At 38.6% G+C, this 20,530-nt stretch overlaps 1 protein-coding gene and 1 long non-coding RNA gene across 4 annotated transcripts; one reads left to right on the forward strand and one right to left on the reverse strand.

Moving 5' to 3' along the window:
• Positions 1-1,910: 1,910 nt before the first annotated feature.
• LOC148725490 (uncharacterized) lies at positions 1,911-10,947 on the reverse strand. 2 transcript variants are annotated; one of them, XM_088729893.1, is made up of 7 exons: positions 10,774-10,947; positions 5,731-5,993; positions 4,897-5,026; positions 4,420-4,527; positions 3,817-3,995; positions 2,765-3,095; positions 1,911-2,416 (listed from the first exon to the last, which is right to left on the reverse strand). In XM_088729893.1, the coding sequence occupies exons 1-7, from the start codon at positions 10,838-10,840 to the stop codon at positions 2,373-2,375; spliced, it is 1,122 nt and encodes a 373-aa protein (XP_088586019.1). In that variant the 5' UTR covers positions 10,841-10,947; the 3' UTR covers positions 1,911-2,372. The 2 variants fall into 2 exon arrangements, with proteins under 2 accessions (XP_088586019.1, XP_088586018.1); XM_088729892.1 differs by lacking the exon at positions 10,774-10,947 and adding an exon at positions 7,351-8,588.
• Positions 10,948-12,075: 1,128 nt separating this feature from the next.
• Positions 12,076-20,289, forward strand: LOC148725491 (uncharacterized). 2 transcript variants are annotated; one of them, XR_015990490.1, is made up of 3 exons: positions 12,076-12,341; positions 12,457-12,548; positions 19,664-20,289. It is a non-coding gene; the product is annotated as an uncharacterized LOC148725491 (long non-coding RNA). The 2 variants fall into 2 exon arrangements; XR_015990491.1 differs by lacking the exon at positions 19,664-20,289 and adding an exon at positions 14,927-16,510.
• Positions 20,290-20,530: the final 241 nt, after the last annotated feature.

A 20,530-nucleotide genomic window follows, 5' to 3' on the forward strand; every position in this document is an offset into this window, starting at 1 on the left:
TTATGTTTTTCTCTTCTCTATTTGTCTTTAAAAATGAACAGCTAATAGGTTCTAGATAAATTATCTACAATGTACTCCTTGTCAGTGATTATTTTTAACATTCTTTTTTCAATCTGATGTTGGAGTTGCAGAGGTGATGATTATGTACATTCGTTGAAGACCAAAGACACCAGTCTTACCAAATAGTTGGTTGGTATATTATGCACATACCTGAGATTTATCTAAGTACTTATCACACATTGTTAATACTTTTATTGGTTATTTCATGCATTACTATCCTGTTTATTTAGTTTTATAACTATATGAGAGTTCTTAATAAACTACAAATTAACAATTGGTTCATGCTTTAGCGTGCACTATCGAGTTATGGAGCACGCGGGAAGCTTGGAGAGCACGAAAGAAGCGTAAGAGTTGCCCGAGGCGATAGCCGAGAGCAACTCTAGCTTCTTGAGTGCTCTCCAAACTTCCCACGTGCTCCATAACTCGATAGTGCACAGCTGAAAGCATGAACCAATTGTTTTAGAACATAGCCGGTGGAATTGTGCATCAAATCTGACGCGAAAAACGGACAACAATATCATTTGAAGCGAATCGTGACGGCGCTGATGCCGAGTCTCCTTTTCCTTTGTTTTTCTCTTTTTCTGCCTCATTTAAGAACTCTAACCCATGGGAAAAGGTCGAAACATTGTCTTCGTTTTCGGAATAGCAGGCCGAGTTTCTGTTTGTATCCATTATTGTCGCGAAATGTATTATTTTTCCCCGCGCTAGCAATGGCCGCTCGCGCGAAAAAAAATTTTTTCTGGCGAAGTCGGATTTGCTGACGCTATCAGCGTGCACTATCGGGATTTTGAGCACGCTCACGTATAATGAATTTGATTGCGCGACTCTCATAGCGATGTTCTAATTATTATTAATTATTATTATTAGTCGCGCAATCAAATTCATTATACGTGAGCGTGCTCAAAATCCCGATAGTGCACGCTGATAGCGTCAGCAAATCCGACTTCGCCAGAAATTTTCTTTTCGCGCGAGCGGCCATTGCTAGCGCGGGGAAAAATAATATATTTCGCGACAATAATGGATACAAACAGAAACTCGGCCTACTAGTCCGAAAATGAAGACAATGTTTCGACCTTTTCCCTTGGGTTAGAGTTCTTAAATGAGGCAGAAAAAGAGAAAAACAAAGGAAAAGGAGACTCGGCATCAGCGGCGTCACGATTCGCTTCAACTGATATTGTTGTCCGTTTTTCGCGTCAGATTTGATGCACAATTCCACCGGCTATGTTCTAAAACAATTGGTTCATGCTTTCAGCTGTGCACTATCGAGTTATGGAGCACGTGGGAAGTTTGGAGAGCACTCAAGAAGCTAGAGTTGCCCTCGGCTATTGCCTTGGGCAACTCTTACGCTTCTTTCGTGCTCTCCAAACTTCCCGCGTGCTCCATAACTCGATAGTGCACGCTAAAGCATGAACCAGTTGTTCATTATGTAGTAAGGTAACGAGAATAAAGTAAATGAACGCAATTAAAGAACCTCTCGATTGTGTATAACAGTTTTGTTTGAGAGCTCATACCTCCAGAAATATGGCAGGTGACGAATTCGTACTCTGAGTTGTTGACTGGAATACAACTGATTTCATGGTACACGTATGAAGAGCTTATTCCGCTCACTAACTTTTAGTTTCAAATCTATAATACAGGGGTTGTAACTCATCCCCAATAATTCCTCTTTACTGTTTAAAGTTTTCCCTTGATTAAGAATACAAGTTAAACAAAATCATATCACACTTTCCTCTAAAGAGAAAGCTTTCCATGGGTTCAAGACCATTACGCAAAAACTATGACCTTTAACCGTGAAGTCTGACAACCGAGTGAGTGTGGTCCTGAACAGGACTGTTGTGCGTAGTGGTGACTGACATTTGGGAAACTTTATTATTACTTTCGGGTTTAAACCGTTTACTGTACAAATTGTAATCTTAATTCTTCAACTATGGATACAGCAATTTCCAATTGAGTGTCGAAAGTAATCCAAGATTACATTCGTATTGCTTTACTTCGTTTTGTGATTGTTCGAAAAAAACTTGCACAACTTAAAGCAATCACAACTTGGTCTCCCGCGTTTTGCCGAGCTTTAGGCAGTTTTGTTGATTTTACTTTGAGTTCTCATTGGCTCTTCAAGGTATTTTCCCCTTCATCTGATTGGCCATTGTGATTATTTTGGTTTGGTTTTACTATACTCAAGAGAAAAGAGCTCTGAAATCCAAAGGATCATGTTCTCCACGACAAGTTTAAAGCGAACACAGAAATATTTTCTATAACAGTAAAGACGTTCTCGCAGAAAAAAGGCCTCGCTCAGCCTTTTATATGATTTCCTGTCAGCGAACAAACACGGCAAGCACGTCTGCGATGCCTACATTTCCTGTGAGATAAAATGATAACAGAGGCTTTTTCAAGTGTGTGGCCCTTCGATTTTTAAAAAGGGAGTGAGTGGGAAAGGTGAGAGTGGGGAGGGGGGGAGGGGGGAGAGGGGGAAGGGGGGCAGGGGGGAACGAGGGCGGTTGAATTCTATTGAGTTGTTTACTTGCTACTTTAAGACGACCACCAACGTTTATACCATTGTAGGGAGAAAAAGAACTGCTCACGAGGTGACGAAATCTGGTGCCACGAATAGCATGGGGTGAAGCAATACATATAAAACAGCATTTTTTAGCTATTCGTACCCTGTCAAAACAATAAAAAACAGAAATTATTTAAAGATCAAGCTTACCGTAATCTTCCATAAGTGACCCCAGTTGCTTTCGGCTGTACTGGATGTTAGGCTTGGGTGCTCGTTTGTCCCATCGACATCCTTGGTGACTTGAAGCAACCAACCAACCGATATCCGCAGCACAACCAGAGTAAGGCCCAGTTATTTCAAAGAAGCGATCAGGAACTATGGGGCCCAGAAGGCCGAAATTTACGCCTGAGAACAGTTTGAGATCGCTCCATGGTGAGTAAAGAAGGTTTTCTTGTGAAAACCAATCTAAGTTGTTTGTACCTGTGGCATTGAACTTGAGGGAGATGACTTGTTGACCGTCCTTGTACAAAACGATGCGAGCCTAAGGTCGAAGTTAAAATCGACTTACATCAACCCTCCATAAAATAAACAGTTTTTGTTAACTTGAACATTACGATATCATAAAGACTTGATTAAATTTTCCAAGTTAAAAGATCTTTATACCTTTTACCCGTTTTATTTCCATTTGTTATTTTCAAATTCTAAAAAAGTTGTCAAGTCCACAATTTTCATTATCTTCCTGACTGGGAAAGGTTATTCCCTTCTGGCTTAAATTCCTGTATGCCTTTGACAGTTCTTGCGCTCAGCAATATTGCAATCCTTACCCAGATGTAATAAACTATAGCTAAGTGTATCAAATTTGTCCTTACTACCAAGGAATTTTATTACGAAACAGCTCTTGTTGTGTCGTCCTTTAGTGTATTGTAGCTTTTTACAAGATCACACGAAGAAGTAGCAAAGAAGTAAAGAAAGTTTTTGGAAGCATACGCAGGAGTGAAGTACAAGAGATTTAGTATTTAGCGTTTGTTAAACTGTCTGGCACATGTTACATGTTGATATGAAAATCAGGCGAAAAACTGAGTTGTAACTACATGTCAACCTGGTAAAATATGGAGTTGTGGCAGCTTTGACATGAATCAAGTAACAATCAAGTTTTTCAGTTGGCAGCGACTTTGATGCGCCTCTGTCCCCGGGATTACAAAGGCTCTTTCAATAGCAAGGGTCCTTTGCAGCTAATAAAGTTCGTGTACCACTTTCCTCACCTCTTTAGGGTCAAAATATTCCCAGTCCATTACAATACGATTCTTGTAATGAGTTGGATAAGCTGACGTTATGTCGAAGGTTTCGTTGAGATTTTCATGATAGAGGGACGGTGACAACCAAATTTCACTAACGTTGGGCGGAGAAAGGCCACTAACAACTTTAAATACCATCGTCCAGCCTGCGAAGTGACAATTTTACAAGACAGAGATTTTAAAAATTATGTGATCTCGAAAAAGCTCCAAATACCTAACGATCACAGTAGAAAACAAAAAGGAATCAGTGATCTAATCCAACTGCAGAGATGGACAACCACGGGTGATGTATAAAGAGGAAAGGGAAGTCTCACCAAAGTAGAAAGGATGCAAAAATCCATTTGAAACGAATGGGTGATTCAGCAATTCAAGATGCACGGACGAAAAGCCGTTGAGGGAATCTCCATGTGGCATCGACCAAACTCTTCAATGTTATATTTACACTAAGGGAAAACTCAAGACCGAAGGCAGACTCGAAACAGATTAAGATGACGTTATTCTTTATCGTTTCATATTCTAACCTGTACTAAACAGACAAGCTAAACTGGTTAACATCTAAATTTAAGATACCTTCTCCATCACTTGTTTGATCACAGTACACAGGAAAAGGTCCCTCGTCATGATGGGAGATATTATAGACTCCGGTTATGCTGGGTGCATCAGAACATCTTTGAATGTCTGAGAAAAAAAAATTTCAATCGAATGAGTTCAGCGGAGAAAAATTAAATAGAGGCTGCGTCCCTTACGATTTAAGCACGTCATAGCAAGCGGAAATAAACGGAATTATATCCTTTAGATATACCATAAGAAGATGATGAAGCCAAGTTAGTATGTAATGAAAATCCACGCTTTTATTCAAATCAAATTTGCTTGTTAACTATTAGAAGTCAAGCAGTCTGAAGCTCATGAATATGCGCTCATAGAATATACCTTAAACGTTTTGGACTTGGAAGGAACGATCTCAATATGAGTTTCTATCCGTCTCGATTAGCAAAGACTTTTTTTCCTTTTTTTATAGCAAGGACCCAAGCAGAGAAGTATACGCACGTTCTTTGGCAGCTGGTTTGTTGGAGTTTAATGACATCGACGTGATGTTTTTCCTACAACGGTATCCTTTGCTAGTGTAGCCCGGTTGGCAAGTCATATTCTTCCTGCAAGGATCAGTGTTGCATGGACTCTGACGATACAAGAAAAAAGAATGTTCTTAGAGAACCCTTCTTTAACAGACCAGTCACTATCTACCGCCAGGCACAAGCGGGGTGGGGTGGGGGGCGGGGTGAAGGATTGGTTGTCGACAAAAGAGTATAAGAGTGGGGTACTATATAGAAAAGTGGCTGCTAATTAACTGTCAATAAGGGAGGGGGATCAAAAGAATGTGTCAGAGCCTCATGGGGGAAAAAGGTAAATTATAACGTGATGCAACCGAAATTCCCTCAAACATCGTCTTTTTGGTCAACGGTGCCATAACCTTGGGTGCAGCACAAAATCTCTGCAAGCGTGCTTTTCTGTAGTTAAAGACACTGGTTCGACGTAACATTAACGAGTGGTAGTTTATAGATGCCAGATTTGTGCACCAGAATTGGTAGGGTGTGCTGTAAAGTGATAAATTTCTTTAAAATGATCTAAGAATAAGTTTATCTAAATGGCAAAATTTAGTTTTTGAGTTGCTGTATTACACCCAAGGCTACATTTCTGAACGCCACTTAGGTGGTGAGCTCTCCACCCATTGCTTACGCTTCGAGAGGCAGCTAGCTACGGTAAGACACTTTTTTTATGACACGAGGATGTCCACTTATAACGGAACCTACTTTGCTTTTAAAAGTAACATAAAAAGAAACATTCCAGTTGACTCCCTAGTCCCTAGATCACGGACGAACAGACCTTGGTTCTATAGTAGGTAAATCCTTTCCGCTGAACCAAATATCCAGGATGTAGAACGTCATTGGAATCGCTGATCATACACAGGTATTGGTTGCTTTGTTCCAGCAGTCCAACATTATAAGACAAGCAATTGGGCTCAAGGAAACATCGGATGCTGCACACATCTTCTCTCGGTATATTTATTCTTATTATAACATGATTGAGGAAAACCTTGTCTTTCACTGGTTCGGAATAAAACAGTTGTCTGCATTCTTCTTCAGCTGCTAAGAAATGAACTTTTGTTCGGTGAATAAGGCAACAAAGGTACTCTGTTAGCGACTAAGATTTTTCACACTATGTCAACGGGCCACCATGTACCTTTTTTTAAAATTGTTCGACATTCAACGCCGAAGAGGGGAGAAAGTATCCAATGGTCGAACAGAAAGCACCTTTTTTTAGATTTATTTTGCTTTGTTTGTTTTTTATTTACAAGCTGGATGAACGTAACAAGTTGTCAGTGTATGTTCAGTACTCTTACCTTTTGAGGGAGAGTAAGATAGCAATGCAGAAAATACGAAAACAAGCTATACTTAATGTTAGAAAATAATTTGGTCGTATCAACTAAGCTGATACTGTAAATTTGCCACCGTAATGGGTTTCTAAAGCTGACGTTCCAGGCGTTTACCCGAATAGACGATTTCTTGAGAACAACTGTCGATCTACGCACGTTTAAAAGTTCTGCGTTTCTCCTTTGCCCTCTGCAAAAATCAAACGTTGGAAATTCGAGTGTTTTCCTAAATTTGGATCTTTCCGCAGTTTTCCAAGTTCCGTTACTTTTTTGCATTTTTTCCTTTGGCTTTTGCACTTATTTGTCATGCGAACTCATCAAATTCTGCGCTTTCCGGCAGAGGTCTCCACAGATCGAATCGAACCCTCAGTGCCGGAGGAGATTTCAAGTCCGGCACCGTCAGAAAAATTAAGCACTCTCAGTATCATTAAAGTGAAATGTACTTTGCTAAGGAAGTTTCCCTTGTTTGTTGTGTGACATTTTGATCAACTCCGTGATGATACTTGTGTCGGCTCTAAGGAACGCTTGTCGTAATCAAAGGGAGACTTTGTTTTGTTTTGTTTTTTTCTAATAAAATAGATGAGACAACCGACTTCTTAACTTTCATTAGAACTGAATTACGTGGACTGAGTCATCTTAAACAGCGAAGGAAGTTCGTGTTGCATTCACTCTGTTGGGGCTTTTTAAATGACCGTAGTTTTTCGTTAACTTTCATTAGAACTGAATTACGTGGACTGACTCGTCTTAAACAGCGAGGGAAGTTCGTGTTGCATTCATTCTGTTGGGGCTTTTTAAATGACCGCAGTTTTCCGTTTTCGATTCTTCTTCGGTCGAAATTTTCTACTAACTTCAGGCCAATACCAGCTGCAGTTTTTTTTAAGAAACACTATCTCTCTGTCATGCAATTGCAAACGACAGCAATAACTGACAACATATGGAATTAGCAAGAATCTCACTAAAAATTGCCGTGTCACTTTTGGCGCCTTACGTATAAGGGTACGCCGTCCAAAAAACTAGAGCGCACTTAAATTGTGTCCCCTATGAAATAAGTTAATTTTACTATATATCGATACCTCCACTCATTGTCATGTAAAAGTGATACAGAGCCAGCCATATCAGCTTTGCACTCATTGTCGTCATTGCTGTTTTGGATAAGTTCTTCCGACGATCGCACTCCAACCAGTTCTGTTTGAGTAAATGTCTTTGACTGTCTTAGCGTCTTCAATAAACTTAAAAGCCCAACTCGTATGGAGGAATACCAACAGTGCAATTGAACTGAAAACGAAAATAATATTGCAGCTGCCGCATTTGAATTTCATTCGTTTGCGGGCGTAATATCGAGTTAAGTTTCCTTCTTTTTCTTTTTTGAGTATGGCAATTTATGTCTGAAAATGAATTTAAAACAAAAGTGATGAACATTTGCTTCAAATAAATTGAGACAAAAAGAAAACCACCTACCAATTTTATATGTAAAATCGAGAGTATTCCGAAATTCAAACTTTTGAAATTCTGTGTTCTTGCGGCTGTTCCAAGATTGGATAACGCTCCCCACTGGATAAATCGATCCACTGGAGAGCGTTGTGCCGGTTTTTTCCATCACCTATCCGCTGGATACGGTTATCCTCTTTTTACACGACTGGGCCCTGGAGAGTCAGTTTGACTTCTTCCGACGGAAATTCAAAAAATACTTTAGGAAAATTGATAAGTTGACTTTTGTCGCCTGCTGTTTCCTCAAGTTTACTGAACTTTAGAGTTTATTCTCGGCCAATGTTTAAGTCGAGTTTTCTTGAAATTGGACAAAACTAATGACGTTGTTTAAAATGTTTCAGTTTTTCTATCCCTGAGATATTGCGTGCGATACTCCAAAAACTGACGGGTAGTTAAACATTATTTTAAAATTATTACTTTTCAAAAAAATATCCACAGAGCGCCGATTTTCCACCTTCTATTACATTCCAATAAAAAACGGTGTTCATTTAAAAAGTCGCCGAACAAAACTTCCCTTATACCTTAGGTAGTTCGACGAGAAAGACACAGAGTACAAAGTTAATTAAAACTGCTTGTCTTATTCCGGTTTGAAATAAAACACTGGTTCGTTGAGATGACAAAAAAACCCAAAACAAAACATAAAAACACGAGCCTGCTGGAAACCAGGGAATTGCTTCACGCAGTGAAGATAAAACATGTCGCAGAAAGGAGTTCTATTAAAAAAAGAAACATTATTATCTGTTGATGTTTGAAAAACAGGGGTGAAAAGAAATATTGTCGTGCATCCCTGCAGAATTTGTACTGGTAATAGGACCGAATGGAGTCCAATAGACCCTTCCACGGTTTTTACGGCCAACCAAGATGGCCGATAAAACCGTGGAAGGGTCTATTTGGTCTGTAATCATACGAGGGATTAACAGAATCAGACGACCGCAAAGCGATCGTCTGATTTGTCTGTCAGTCACGAGTATGTTTCCAGACCGAATTCAATGACACGAAGTTCTGTTATCAATTAATCATAACAAGTACAAATTACGAAATATCTTCGGTAAAGACAATGTCTAGAATGAAAAACCTCTATCTAGGAAATTCCCCAGTTTTATTTTATTTTAAAGAATAATTGGTTGTTGCTATGGTTATTATGATCAATTCTGCGATTGATGGATCTAGCTGAATGGACTTAGTATCAATGGCTGCTTGAACTGTCCGATTACATGGTGCCCGATTACAAAACACCTGTCCGATTTCAACTCTGCAGAATAATTAGTGAAAAATGAAGCAGCTAATGCACCAATCACATTTGAAGAAATTGTAATGATTATGATGAAGTTTAGTAATGCGAGTGCATGCATTTCGCTTTGTTATTTGTAGGCGGGAACACAGGCTGTCAATCTAAAAACTTAGACACCCCAGACCCCTACGGCCAACAGTTCATGCTCAAGTAAACTGGTATAGTTACAATAGCTAAAGTATATATTATCAGTCAAGGATTCGACCAGAAATACTCTTTGTCTTTTTTTCTTTCTTCTTCACGAAAAAACCAATCGATCGCAAAACAAAGTATCAGAGCGCAGAGCATGAAAAGCTTGAACCATGAATTCTAGGTTTAGGTCAACGACTCTGTATCAACGCCCGTATTCATTAAGCGGATTCGAATTTCGGCCTGTGTTTAACTGAATGGGTTTAGCCTATAATTTAAAACTTAATAAGTTCCACACAGGTTGTTAAAATGGTGCTAAATACAAATGTATGTATGACGTATTGCACGTATGATGCGTCGTGGGTGAGTGCTACGCACGCTACAATAACTATATCAATGCCTGTTCGAATCTTGCACTTCTCTGCGCTCAGGAAAAAAAAAAGTTTCTCAGCGGTTGAAAAGAGTGAGACAGCTGGCAAGCGTTTCCCTAATCTATAACAGGATTTCTCTGGTTTCCTAATCGCTTCCAATTAGCCATCAACTCGCATCTGCAAGTACTCCCTTTTTTTCAAATCTTTGTTATTTTTCAGCAACTAAAATTTCCCCCCAAACGGCTCTTTGTACCCGATTGCCGGACGGCAGCTGCGATTCGCTTTCGACTATCGTCTACGCTCCCTTCGCGCGACAACTTTCTCGTGTCACGTGAGCCTGTACCGCTCCTATACCCTACGCCTCCGTCAAACCCAACGGTATAAGATATAGCCTGGGTAGTAGAATTGTCACTTTGTCCATTAACGTCATTTCCTTTGCGACTACCCCGGATGACGCCGCTGGATAAAATAGAACCAGATGAATTGAGACTACTTCGTGACAGCGAGGTACCGGAAGTGCGTTCAAGAGCTAACTACTGAGCCCGTGCTTCACCTAGAGCATCGGTAAGCTGAAAGCGTTCATCGAATTCATCAACTTCTGCACTTTCTGGCAGAGGTCTCCTCAGAATGGAACCCTGCTGGAGGGGATTTGAAAATTGGCGCCGTCAGAAAAATTAAGCGCTCTCAGTATCATTAAATTGAAATGTACTTTGCTATGGAAGTTTCCCTTGTTTGTCGTGTGAAATTTTGATCAATTCCGTGGGAATATTTAATGCGGCTCTAAGGAAGGCTTGTCGTTATCAACTCTTTCAAATTAATGACTTCTTACCTTTCTTTAGAACTGAATTACGTGGAGTAGGTCATCTTAAACAGCGAAGGAAGTTCGTCTTGCATTCATTCGATGGGGTTTTATAAGTGACAACGATTTTTCGTTTTTGATTTCTCTTCGGTCAAAATTTTTTACTTCAGGTTAATACCAGCTGCAGCTTATTTTAAGAAACACTGTCTCTAGGTCATGCAATTGTAAACGATAGCAGTCAAAAACATGTTGAGTTCAGTAAGAATCGCCGTTTGAATTTCACATCCAGCAAACATTTCCGATTGTCACTTTTGGCGCCCTACGCACATAGGTACTATGCAGTACTAATAACTATGGCGCTATTAAATTGTGTCTCCTATAAAATAAGTTGATTTTAATATAAACTATATATCGATACCTCCACTCATTGTCATGTAAAAGTGATACAAAGCCAGCCATATCAGCTCTACACTCATTGTCGTCATCGTTGTTTTGGATAAGTGGTTCCGACGATAGCACTCTAACCAGTTCTCTTTGGGTAAACTGTCTTAGCGTCTGCAAACAAGCTTAAAAGCCCAACTCGGCGGAGACATCGTATGGAGGAATATCAACAATGCATTTGAACGAAAAACGAAAACAATATTGCAGCTGTCGCATTTGAATTTCATTCGTGGGTGTAATATTGAGTTAAGTTTCCTTCTTTATACTTTCTTCTTTTTTTCTTTCGAATATGGTAATTTGCCTGAAAATGAATTTAAAACAAAGGTGGGGAACGTTTGCTTCTAATAAATTGAGACAAAGAAGAAAACAATCTGTCAATAACATTCCATATTATGTAAAATCGAGAGTATTCCGAAATTCAAATTTTTGAAATTCTGTGTTCTCGCAGTTGTTCCAAGGTTGGATAACGCTCTCCACTGGATAAATATATCAATTGGAGAGCGTAGTTCGTTTTTCCATTGCCTATCCGTTGAATAGCGATCTACCTTTTGGATAGCGATTTATCCTTTGAATAACCACGGTTATCCGCTTTTTGCACGACTGGGCCTTAGAGTGTCGGTTTGAGTTCTTCCGACGGAAATTCAGAAATAACTTGAGGAAAATTCAGTGATAAGTCGAGTTTTGTGGCCTGCTGTTTCCTCAAGTTGACTGAACTTCAGAGTTTATTCTCAGCCAATATTTAGTCGAATTTTCTTGAAATTGGACCGAACTAAAGGTGAACCCAGTGATTTTGTCTAAAGTGTTTCTCTATGTAATGCTCCAAAAACGGACGGGTAGTTAATAAAAGCTATTTTAAGATCATTATTTTTTTTAAAAAAAGATCCACAGTAGAGTGCTGAGTTTCCACCTTCTATTACATTCCAATAAAATTGATTTAAAAAGTCGCCGAACAAAACTTCCCCTATACGTTAAGTAGTTCGACGAAAAAGAATTTACTCTGCTATTTATAAAATGGTGATAGAGTATAAAGTTAATTTAACTGCTTGTTTCATTCCGGTTTCAAATAAAACATTGGTTCTTTAAAGTGCACCTAAATCTAAAAGTTTTTTTTCGCTTAACGAAATAAGCGTATTTTTTGGAGTATTTCTGTGCAAAAATTCTTTTATTTGCTTAAATCTTCAATTTTCTCTGCCCAGTCAAAATACGGAAAATCATCCGCCATCTTGGCTCACGACCGAGTTTAAAGAGGAATGGTTCTAGAGGGTAGTGTGACGTGAAATCGAGAACACAAAAGTCTGCATTTCACACATTTTCACTTGATTGAGAAGGTTGTCGTCGATATTGTCCGAAATATGCCGACTAGGTGTGTTGTATGAGGAATGTATGAAGCGCGATACCCTCTTGCAAATTTCGCACGTTGCTACATCCTCCTACAACACACTTTGCCTCCTTCTTATACAGTAGAGTAACAGTCAACGCAAAATCTACCAAATCGCTCAAATTCACCATTTAGAACCACAGAAACGACAATACACGGAAAGTGAGGTAGGTTTCCTTTTATTTTGAGCCTTAACATAGACATTCCTCGATATAAGTTTACGATATTACGACTCTTCAATATTCTCTCATACATTTTTTTATATTTCGAACAAACGACCAGACACACCGCTTGTGTGGGCTCCCTGTGGTTACAAGCGCATGAGTGAAAATATTGATCGAAGGATCGTCGAATGTAATAGAACGGAAAAATAGGTATGTTATATCATTTGTTCCTTTTATCTAGACCCCGAAATGTAATCCATTTAATCGAAAACAGATTTGTTACGTTTAATAAATACTTGTGCTGTCAAGATTTATGTATATGCGCGCCCCGCGTGCTCAAGTCAAAACATTTGGATTAACATAGATTTATAGTAATAGCTCTATTCGGCTCGTTGTATTTCAGTTATTACGAGCTCTCAAGTCCAATAAATCCATTGAGAAAGATAGATGCATGAAGGTTCCGTCTCTTATAAAACATTCTCCGATGCGGCGCTGTTAAGAAATTCACAGACCGAAAGAATCGATTGAAGTCAGCGTCCGCCCAGTTACAAAGAGGCATCTTCAAATACCAATAATATGTGTAATAGTGTTGAAAACGTATAATTACCGGTGTTGTAGATTCGATAATTCTAGGGAAAACATCCATCACATTGAATGGCTTGCTGTCTAGGCCGAACAGGTTCATCGCATATGATGCAGTTCAGAATCTGCGCAGACGCCATCGTGATAAGTCGTGATAACTCGGGCCATCGTAAAAACTCAAGAACTCTTGTTAACAGTCGTGATCATTCTTCAGGTGCCAGTATGTTTTCTACACTGATATCAATTAGTTTAAGGGTTTGGATTGGTTTTATTCGCTATCATTAGAACAATCGGATAAATAAGCAAAATTTTCAAAACAATTATTTTACGCGTCTACTGATATGGTAATCTACAAACCCGCCTTCCCAGAATAACGCGCCAGAATAACCGCTGTTTCCTCTCAGGTCCGTATATTTTGAACTGCGGTATTAAATACGTATGATGCACGATCCTTCGCAGTAGATAACGCTATTTATGCAATAGCGAAAATCAGACCTGAAAAAAATCAGGCCAGTACGGGATTCGAACCACTGACCCTCTGCGATACTAGAGCAGCGCTCTACCAATTGAGCTAACAAGCCAACTGGGAGCAGGCCGTTAAGTTGATTCGTAATAAAGCCGTGATGATAAATCAGATACAATGAATATATATGAAGTTCATATATTCTGAACTGCGGTATTAAATACGTATGATGCACGATCCTTCGCAGTAGATAACGCTATTTATGCAATAGCGAAAATCAGACCTGAAAAAATTCAGGCCTGTACGGGATTGGTAGAGCGCTGCACTAGTATCGCAGAGGGTCAGTGGTTCGAATCCCGTACAGGCCTGGTTTTTTTCAGGTCTGATTTTCGCTATTGCATAAATAGCGTTATCTACTGCGAAGGATCGTGTATCATACGTAATTTTGATAGTATTTGTGTTTCTTGATCGTAGGCGTAATATGCGCTGGAGTTATAGAAGAAGTTTCAAATCTATTTGATGTCTCAATTCTATTTGATGTCGTAGAAAAAGATAAAAGTAGGGTCGCAGGTATGTTCGCTGATTACTTCGCCACAATCGCTGACGGTATTGGGGGGGATAAAAGCAAATTAGACTCAATGGAGGACTTTAAAGAACACCCAAGTGTAGTAGCGATAGCTAATAACATCAGAAACAAACAGCAGTATGACATTGAGCCAATCAATAGTTCCCATGTAGAACGTACATTGGAAAAGCTGAATGAAAGAAATAGTTTGGATATATCAACAAATTTGAAATGGTAAATTGGCCACCGTAATGATTACAAAAGCTGACGTTTCGAGCGTTAGCCCTTCGTCGGAGCGAATAGAGGAATTGTTGGTTGTGTGTGCTTTTAAAGGCAGAAAATGGAGCTACGTTATTGGTGGGAACATGGCAACGAAAAAAACATGAATAAATTAGTGGAATGAAAAGCGTTCGTTGATCCCTGTGAGATTTAGACTGCCGGTTTGAAAGATGAGCTTTTGTTCAAGATTTTTACGGCTTTCTGCAAGGAAAGACCGCAAGAAAGGCAACAGGGTACGATGGTAGTCCACCTAAAATCATGAAAATTGGAGCAGCTCAACTTTCGAGTTCACTTGCTACCCTTTTTAATTCATGCATTAACAACAGATCAAGGTTTGGTCGTGGATGTACTATTTGTTGACTTCCGCAAGGCTTTTGACTCAGTTAACCATTCAATCCTGTTGGAGAAACTGAAAGCCACTGGAATATCGGGGTATCTGTTTTCTTGGCTTTCCAATTATTTGTCTAACCCAAATCAGTTTGTCCAGATATCTGGAAAGAGATCTACCCTACAACCTGTGAAGTATGGAGTGCCCCAAGGGTCCATCCTGGGGCCTAGATTACTCTCAATATATGTAATGACTTGCCTGAATCCATATCTTATGGTGACCTCTATATGTTTGCTGATGACACCACAGTTTATACCATTGGTAGGGATACAGACATGATCATCTCTTCACTTCGATGTATTCTATCCCAGCTACAGGTATGGTGCACAACCAACAGACTAATTTCACATGAATCAAAGACTGAAGCAATGATAATACCTAGATCCACCTTTATAGGCCCTCTGCCAGCTTTAAGATATGGCACCAAGACCATCGAGCTCAAGTCTTCATCTAAGTGTCTTGGCTTAACTATGGACAATAAGTTATCTCGGCAGGATCACATTAGGAATGTTTGTATTTTATTTAACAAGAAATTGGCTGTTTTGAAGCGAATCAAATTCCTGCCTCAGTCCATCTTGGAATCTATTTATTTCAATTCAATTATTCCTAGTGTTGTATATAATATTGTTGTTTTGGGCTCTGCTTCCCCATCACTTATGGAGGATATTGAACGTATTCATATGAGAGCAATTAGGATTGTTTGCAAGCTACCTATGACCACTACAGCTGATGAGATCAAGAAATTGAGGCAATGGAAACCCATTTCTTTGTATTATGTTAAAAGACTTCTGGTTCTGACCTATCAATCCTATCATAGCTTAAATATGGAGGATCTAAATATTTTAATTTCTAAGGCAAAAACGAATTACAGCTTAAGAAATTCTCTAAATTTAGAAGTGCCAAGACCAAGATCTGAAATTGGCAGGTCTTCTTTTAAACACAGGGCCGCCTTCGCATGGAATCTTCTTCCCCATCATGTCAAGGAATGTGCTAACTTAAGATTGTTTAAGATTAAACTTAAGGCTAAAAAGCATCTTCTCAATAGCATAAATTTTGCCGAAGGTTCCTGGTGTGTTTTAGTGAAACACGATGACTTTCTGTGTTTTTAATTGTAAATTTAATATTGTTTTGTATTTAACTTATCTAATTATAATTGTATTTAAGAAGTAATTTTACTCTGTTTTTCCAATTTTTATTATATATTTTATTGTGATTGTATTTAATTTGTAGTTAGGCAGGTCCACATCAGGACTTCAGTCTTGCCAATCTTTCTAACCTGCATTGTTAAATAAAGATGTATGTATGTACGTAGAAAATAGCCCTGTCAATGGAAACGAGGCGAGTGGATTCCGACTTTTAAAAGAGATGACGCTCAAGCGATTAACAACTACAGACCAATAACAGTTCTACCATGCGTTGACAAAGTGTTTAAACAGCTGCTAGGAAAACAAATATCTGATAAATTTGAGAGCCAGCTCGCTGATTGTCAATCAGCATATCGAAAACATCGTAGTTGTGAAACGACCCTTGTTGGTCTTTTGGAAGACTGGAAAAAGTCAAAAGATGAAGGCATGTCTGTCGGCATTTTATCTACTGACATGTCAAAAGCATTCGACTCGGTTCACCGGCCTCTATTGTTAAGTAAACTCAAGTCTTATGGTTTTAATGACAGATTCGTTAAAATGCTAAATAGTCATATGAGCGATCGCTATAACAGAGTTAGGCTGGGATCTTCTGTAACTAGTGCTTGGAAAAGTGTTGTTCGTGGCTGTCCTCAAGGTTCCTCTTTAGGCCCCCTGATTTGGAACATCTTTCAGAACGATCTTGTGTATAACATTGATGCCAATATTTCGATGTACGCTGATGATCATCAAATATATCAAAAAGGCAAAGGAATCAGCAGAGTCCATACCAAGTTAGAAGAAAGTGCCAGTAGTGCAACTGACTGGTACGAAAACAATCTCTTGGAAGGTAATTTGAAGAAATATCAAATTATGTACATTCAAATCAAATGTGGTCATAATAAGGAAAAGTTCGGTAGTGCAGAACATAATATTAACCTGAACCTGAATGGTAAGATTATCAGGACATCGGACTCGTTGAAAATCTTGGGAGTCACAATGGACAATAAGCTAAATTTCAATGAACGCATCAATGACGTATGTAACAAAGCTAATCAAAGGGTTGGGGTAATTAGGAGATTGAGAAATCTAATTCCCACCAATCTTGCCATATTTAACATATTGCCACCTTGTTTGGCATTTTTGTAGGGCTAGCGATACTCGTAGACTAGAAAGAATCCAGGAACGGGGACTGAGGGCCGTGTACAAGGACACCAAGTCCAGTTATCATCAGAATAAAGGCTGACAGTTTCTAAAGAAACTGTTTGGGGCTGCGTCGGTGGGGGTAATGAAATAATTTGAATATATCAACAAAGTTGAAATAGTAAATTGGCCACCGTTACAATTATAAAAGCTGACGTTTCGAGCGTTAGCCCTTCGTCGAAGCGAATAGCGGAATTGTGGGTTGTGTGTGCTTTTAAAGGGCGAAAAAGGCAAAGGAACAGTTATCATCAGTTATTGAATAGGGCTAACTTGCCTACGTTGTTGAATAGAAGTCTTCCAGACAATATTTTTAAACCTCATGATTCATGCTACAGTTTAAGAAATTCAGATTTTCTCATACCCAGGTTTAACACAGTTTCATTTGGTAAGCATTCCCTTCGATATTTAGGTCCTATTCTGTGGAGCAAGCTAGACAAAAGTGATAAAACATTTGAATCATTAAGTGATTTTAGAAAACGAATGCGTAATAGGGATTTGACATCTATTGTTGATGATGGATGCAGAGGATGTTATCTGTGTAATAGTTGATGTCTCATCGGAAATAATAATAATAATATTTTATAATAATAATTTTAGCATTTTTGCATTGAGCATCTAGCATTTTAGCTAACTATTGTATTAAATTTAATGGATTGGACGTAGTAATTATTTTATTCTACTAATTGAGGTGTTCCCTATTAGTAGAGGGCTTTCCCCTCGGCTAGCTTATTTTCCTGACACTTAAATAAAGTTTCTATCTATCTATCTATCTATCTATCTATCTCTCTCTCTATCTATCTATCTATCTATTTAAATCTCTGTTCTTGGTAAATAAACTTAAACACGAAGGCGCGCTATAAAAGGTCCCATTTGTCAATCAATCGTCGTGTGATGTAGAACTCTCAGAGTCAAGTCAGGTTGAGCTACAGCTACTCCAAAACAGTGAACAGCGGGCGCATTCCTTAAAATTGTTTTAAGTCTTCATCACAATAAAAGAATTTTTGAGATTTGTATTTCCTTTCTCCAATGGAAACTGTCTTTATTTGTGGCGGTAAATTTGAGATCGAAATAGGTGGTTCGCACGTTATCTTATGCCACCATGCTGGTGGAAGTAAACAATAGATATCTCATTAGCTCCTTTTGTTCCTCTACCAGCATTTGAATTTCACCCGCACACGTCAACGGTGAGTGACAAATGAGCCTAGATCTTCCCAGGAAAGACTTCTTTATATAGCGCGCCTTCGTGTTTAACCAAAACTTAGTCTCGTTTGCGTGTTCTCGTTACGTAGGAGGCTCGGGTATATGTGGAGGTTCGCGGAGATATGGGTTTGTTTTATTTACCGCGGAGGTTTGTGTTCGCTTTAGTGAGTATGTATTTGAAGGTTCGTTTGGTCATTTATATATAGTATAGTATTCTCAATCGAAACGACTTCAAGTAACATGAGTTTGTATCAGTGGACTTTTCCTTTGAAACTAATCACCTTCGACTTGTATCGAAACGACTTTGTATCGAAACGACCGGTTTCCCACGCTAGCACGAACAAATTCTCAAGTTTTCAAGCTAACTCTGGGGACAAATTTAGATCATTCCAGCCGGTGAGTAACGTCTGCATTCGCGTTTTCCAGCCTCAAATCGTTATTTAACGGCGGGTATTTGAAACTAAAATCGAGTTATAAATTCTCTAAGCAAGCGATGTCTTCATAAACGAAAAAGCACTTAGGGAGACACCTGCAACGAAAAACAAAAATCTACATTATTCTGTTTTCTTATAATGGTATTTGGCACCAAAAAAATAGTGCAACTTTATTTTAGCAAGTGAGGTTGACAGGAAAGCCTCGACGTTTTAAATTTTTTTCACCATAACGTAGGACTTCTTTAGTTTACACATTACTGCCTCGACTGCAATTTAGAGACAATTTTTTTAACCATCCTTAAAAGACTAAAAATACTGTAAAGGAACTTCAAATTAAAAAAAAAAAACAGGATTTCCTTCAGAACGAACGAACTAAATGTAAGTTGGGTCGCCTCTTAAGATGCATATGCGGACACATATTATCGCTGTGTTCAACTAAAGCCAGAATTTCGTCCAGTCTTCGTGACAGGTGTTTGCAACCCTACAGCAAAATCCAGAGGTTTTGAGATGCAATGTGAGAGTTTAGTATCCTGTCAAAGAGCCCAGCTGCAGCGAAATGACTCAGGCCGAGGCTCGAACCAAACTATATGTTTAGTGCATTTGCTACAGTGACTCGGATGAAGAATTTGTTTGTTCGCTTGTAAAGTTTGTTGCACAGCAATGATGAGTTCTCAAGTGGTTATAAATGTTATACTCTGCGTATTTACACGGGACGTTCTTAGCTAAAAAAGCAACACACTTCTCTGTTTCTAAGTAGTAACGGAGTAACACAGGTTACTATTTGGCTGGTTTTGCCATGAAATCCTTAAACTCCCAGATTTCATAAAAATGAAACTTTTCCCTTAATATCCTTACATTATCCAATAATAGGTAATGAGAATACTCAAACTTATGACGTAAGAATTGTTACCTTAATCTAACAGCAAGCTTACGCTGTTAGTGCATATTTAGGAACAACAACAGAATAAACAACGAGTAATAAACAAATTAAAACATTAAAAAACCATAAGAGTAAAGTCCATAAAAAAAATTAAAAACAATTCAAATAATTACCGACCTTAATTAAAGATACTTTTTTGTGTAACTGTAGGCTCGTGTAGCACTTTACACTAATGGAACAGAAGTCCTGTCTACCATATTCAATGCCAAAGGGACAACACACTTGGATTGGTTTTCACAAAAAAATCTTATTCAATCATCGTGGACTGATCTCAAGAATGCGACATACATATTACCCTTTCATATAGATGGCCGCTTTGGGGTACGCAACTTCGAAATTGATGCCCACGACGGGGGATGAGAGCAAGACTCTGGGTGGCTCGTAATCACTGGACCTCACTGTGACTGGGAGAAAAGAACTGGTGTTGTTCCAGGAATACTCTTCAGTAAGAAAAACTCAAATCTTAAGAGTACCTCTGTTAATGTTTGCTAGTGTTGTTTTTGTTTAATATCTCGAGGCGTCGTGAACAACCCAATCGAATGGTTTCGTAGCCGTTTTTTCAATTCTAAAGTTAATGGCCATAGAGATAAAAATACCTGAAGCAAATTGTCTCTTCGGGTTTTGTGATATGTGTCGATTATCCAATCGACGTTGTCCTGGGATTATTTGACAATATCAAGATTTTATAAGCACTTGGCAATATCCTCTTTTTCGATAAATGTGTTAACCAGTGACATTTTCAGAGGACGTTTCTACTCACTGTCATTCTGGGGTTGAGGTATTTTATCATAATGATAATTAGAAGGACAGAAACTTGTAACTCCAGAAAAAGTCTTGGAATAATGGTAGGAGTGAACTAAATATAATCTCAGAAATGCCGACAAAGCTGAAGCAAACTTATTAATCTTAAATCTAGTTCTTATGTTTTTCTCTACTCTATTTGTCTTTAAAAATGAATAGCTAATATGTTCTAGATAAATTATCTATAATGTACTCCTTGTCAGTGATTATTTTTAA

The sequence above is a fragment of the Stylophora pistillata genome, chromosome 8 (assembly GCF_964205215.1).
Source record: "Stylophora pistillata chromosome 8, jaStyPist1.2, whole genome shotgun sequence".
NCBI lineage: Eukaryota > Metazoa > Cnidaria > Anthozoa > Scleractinia > Pocilloporidae > Stylophora > Stylophora pistillata.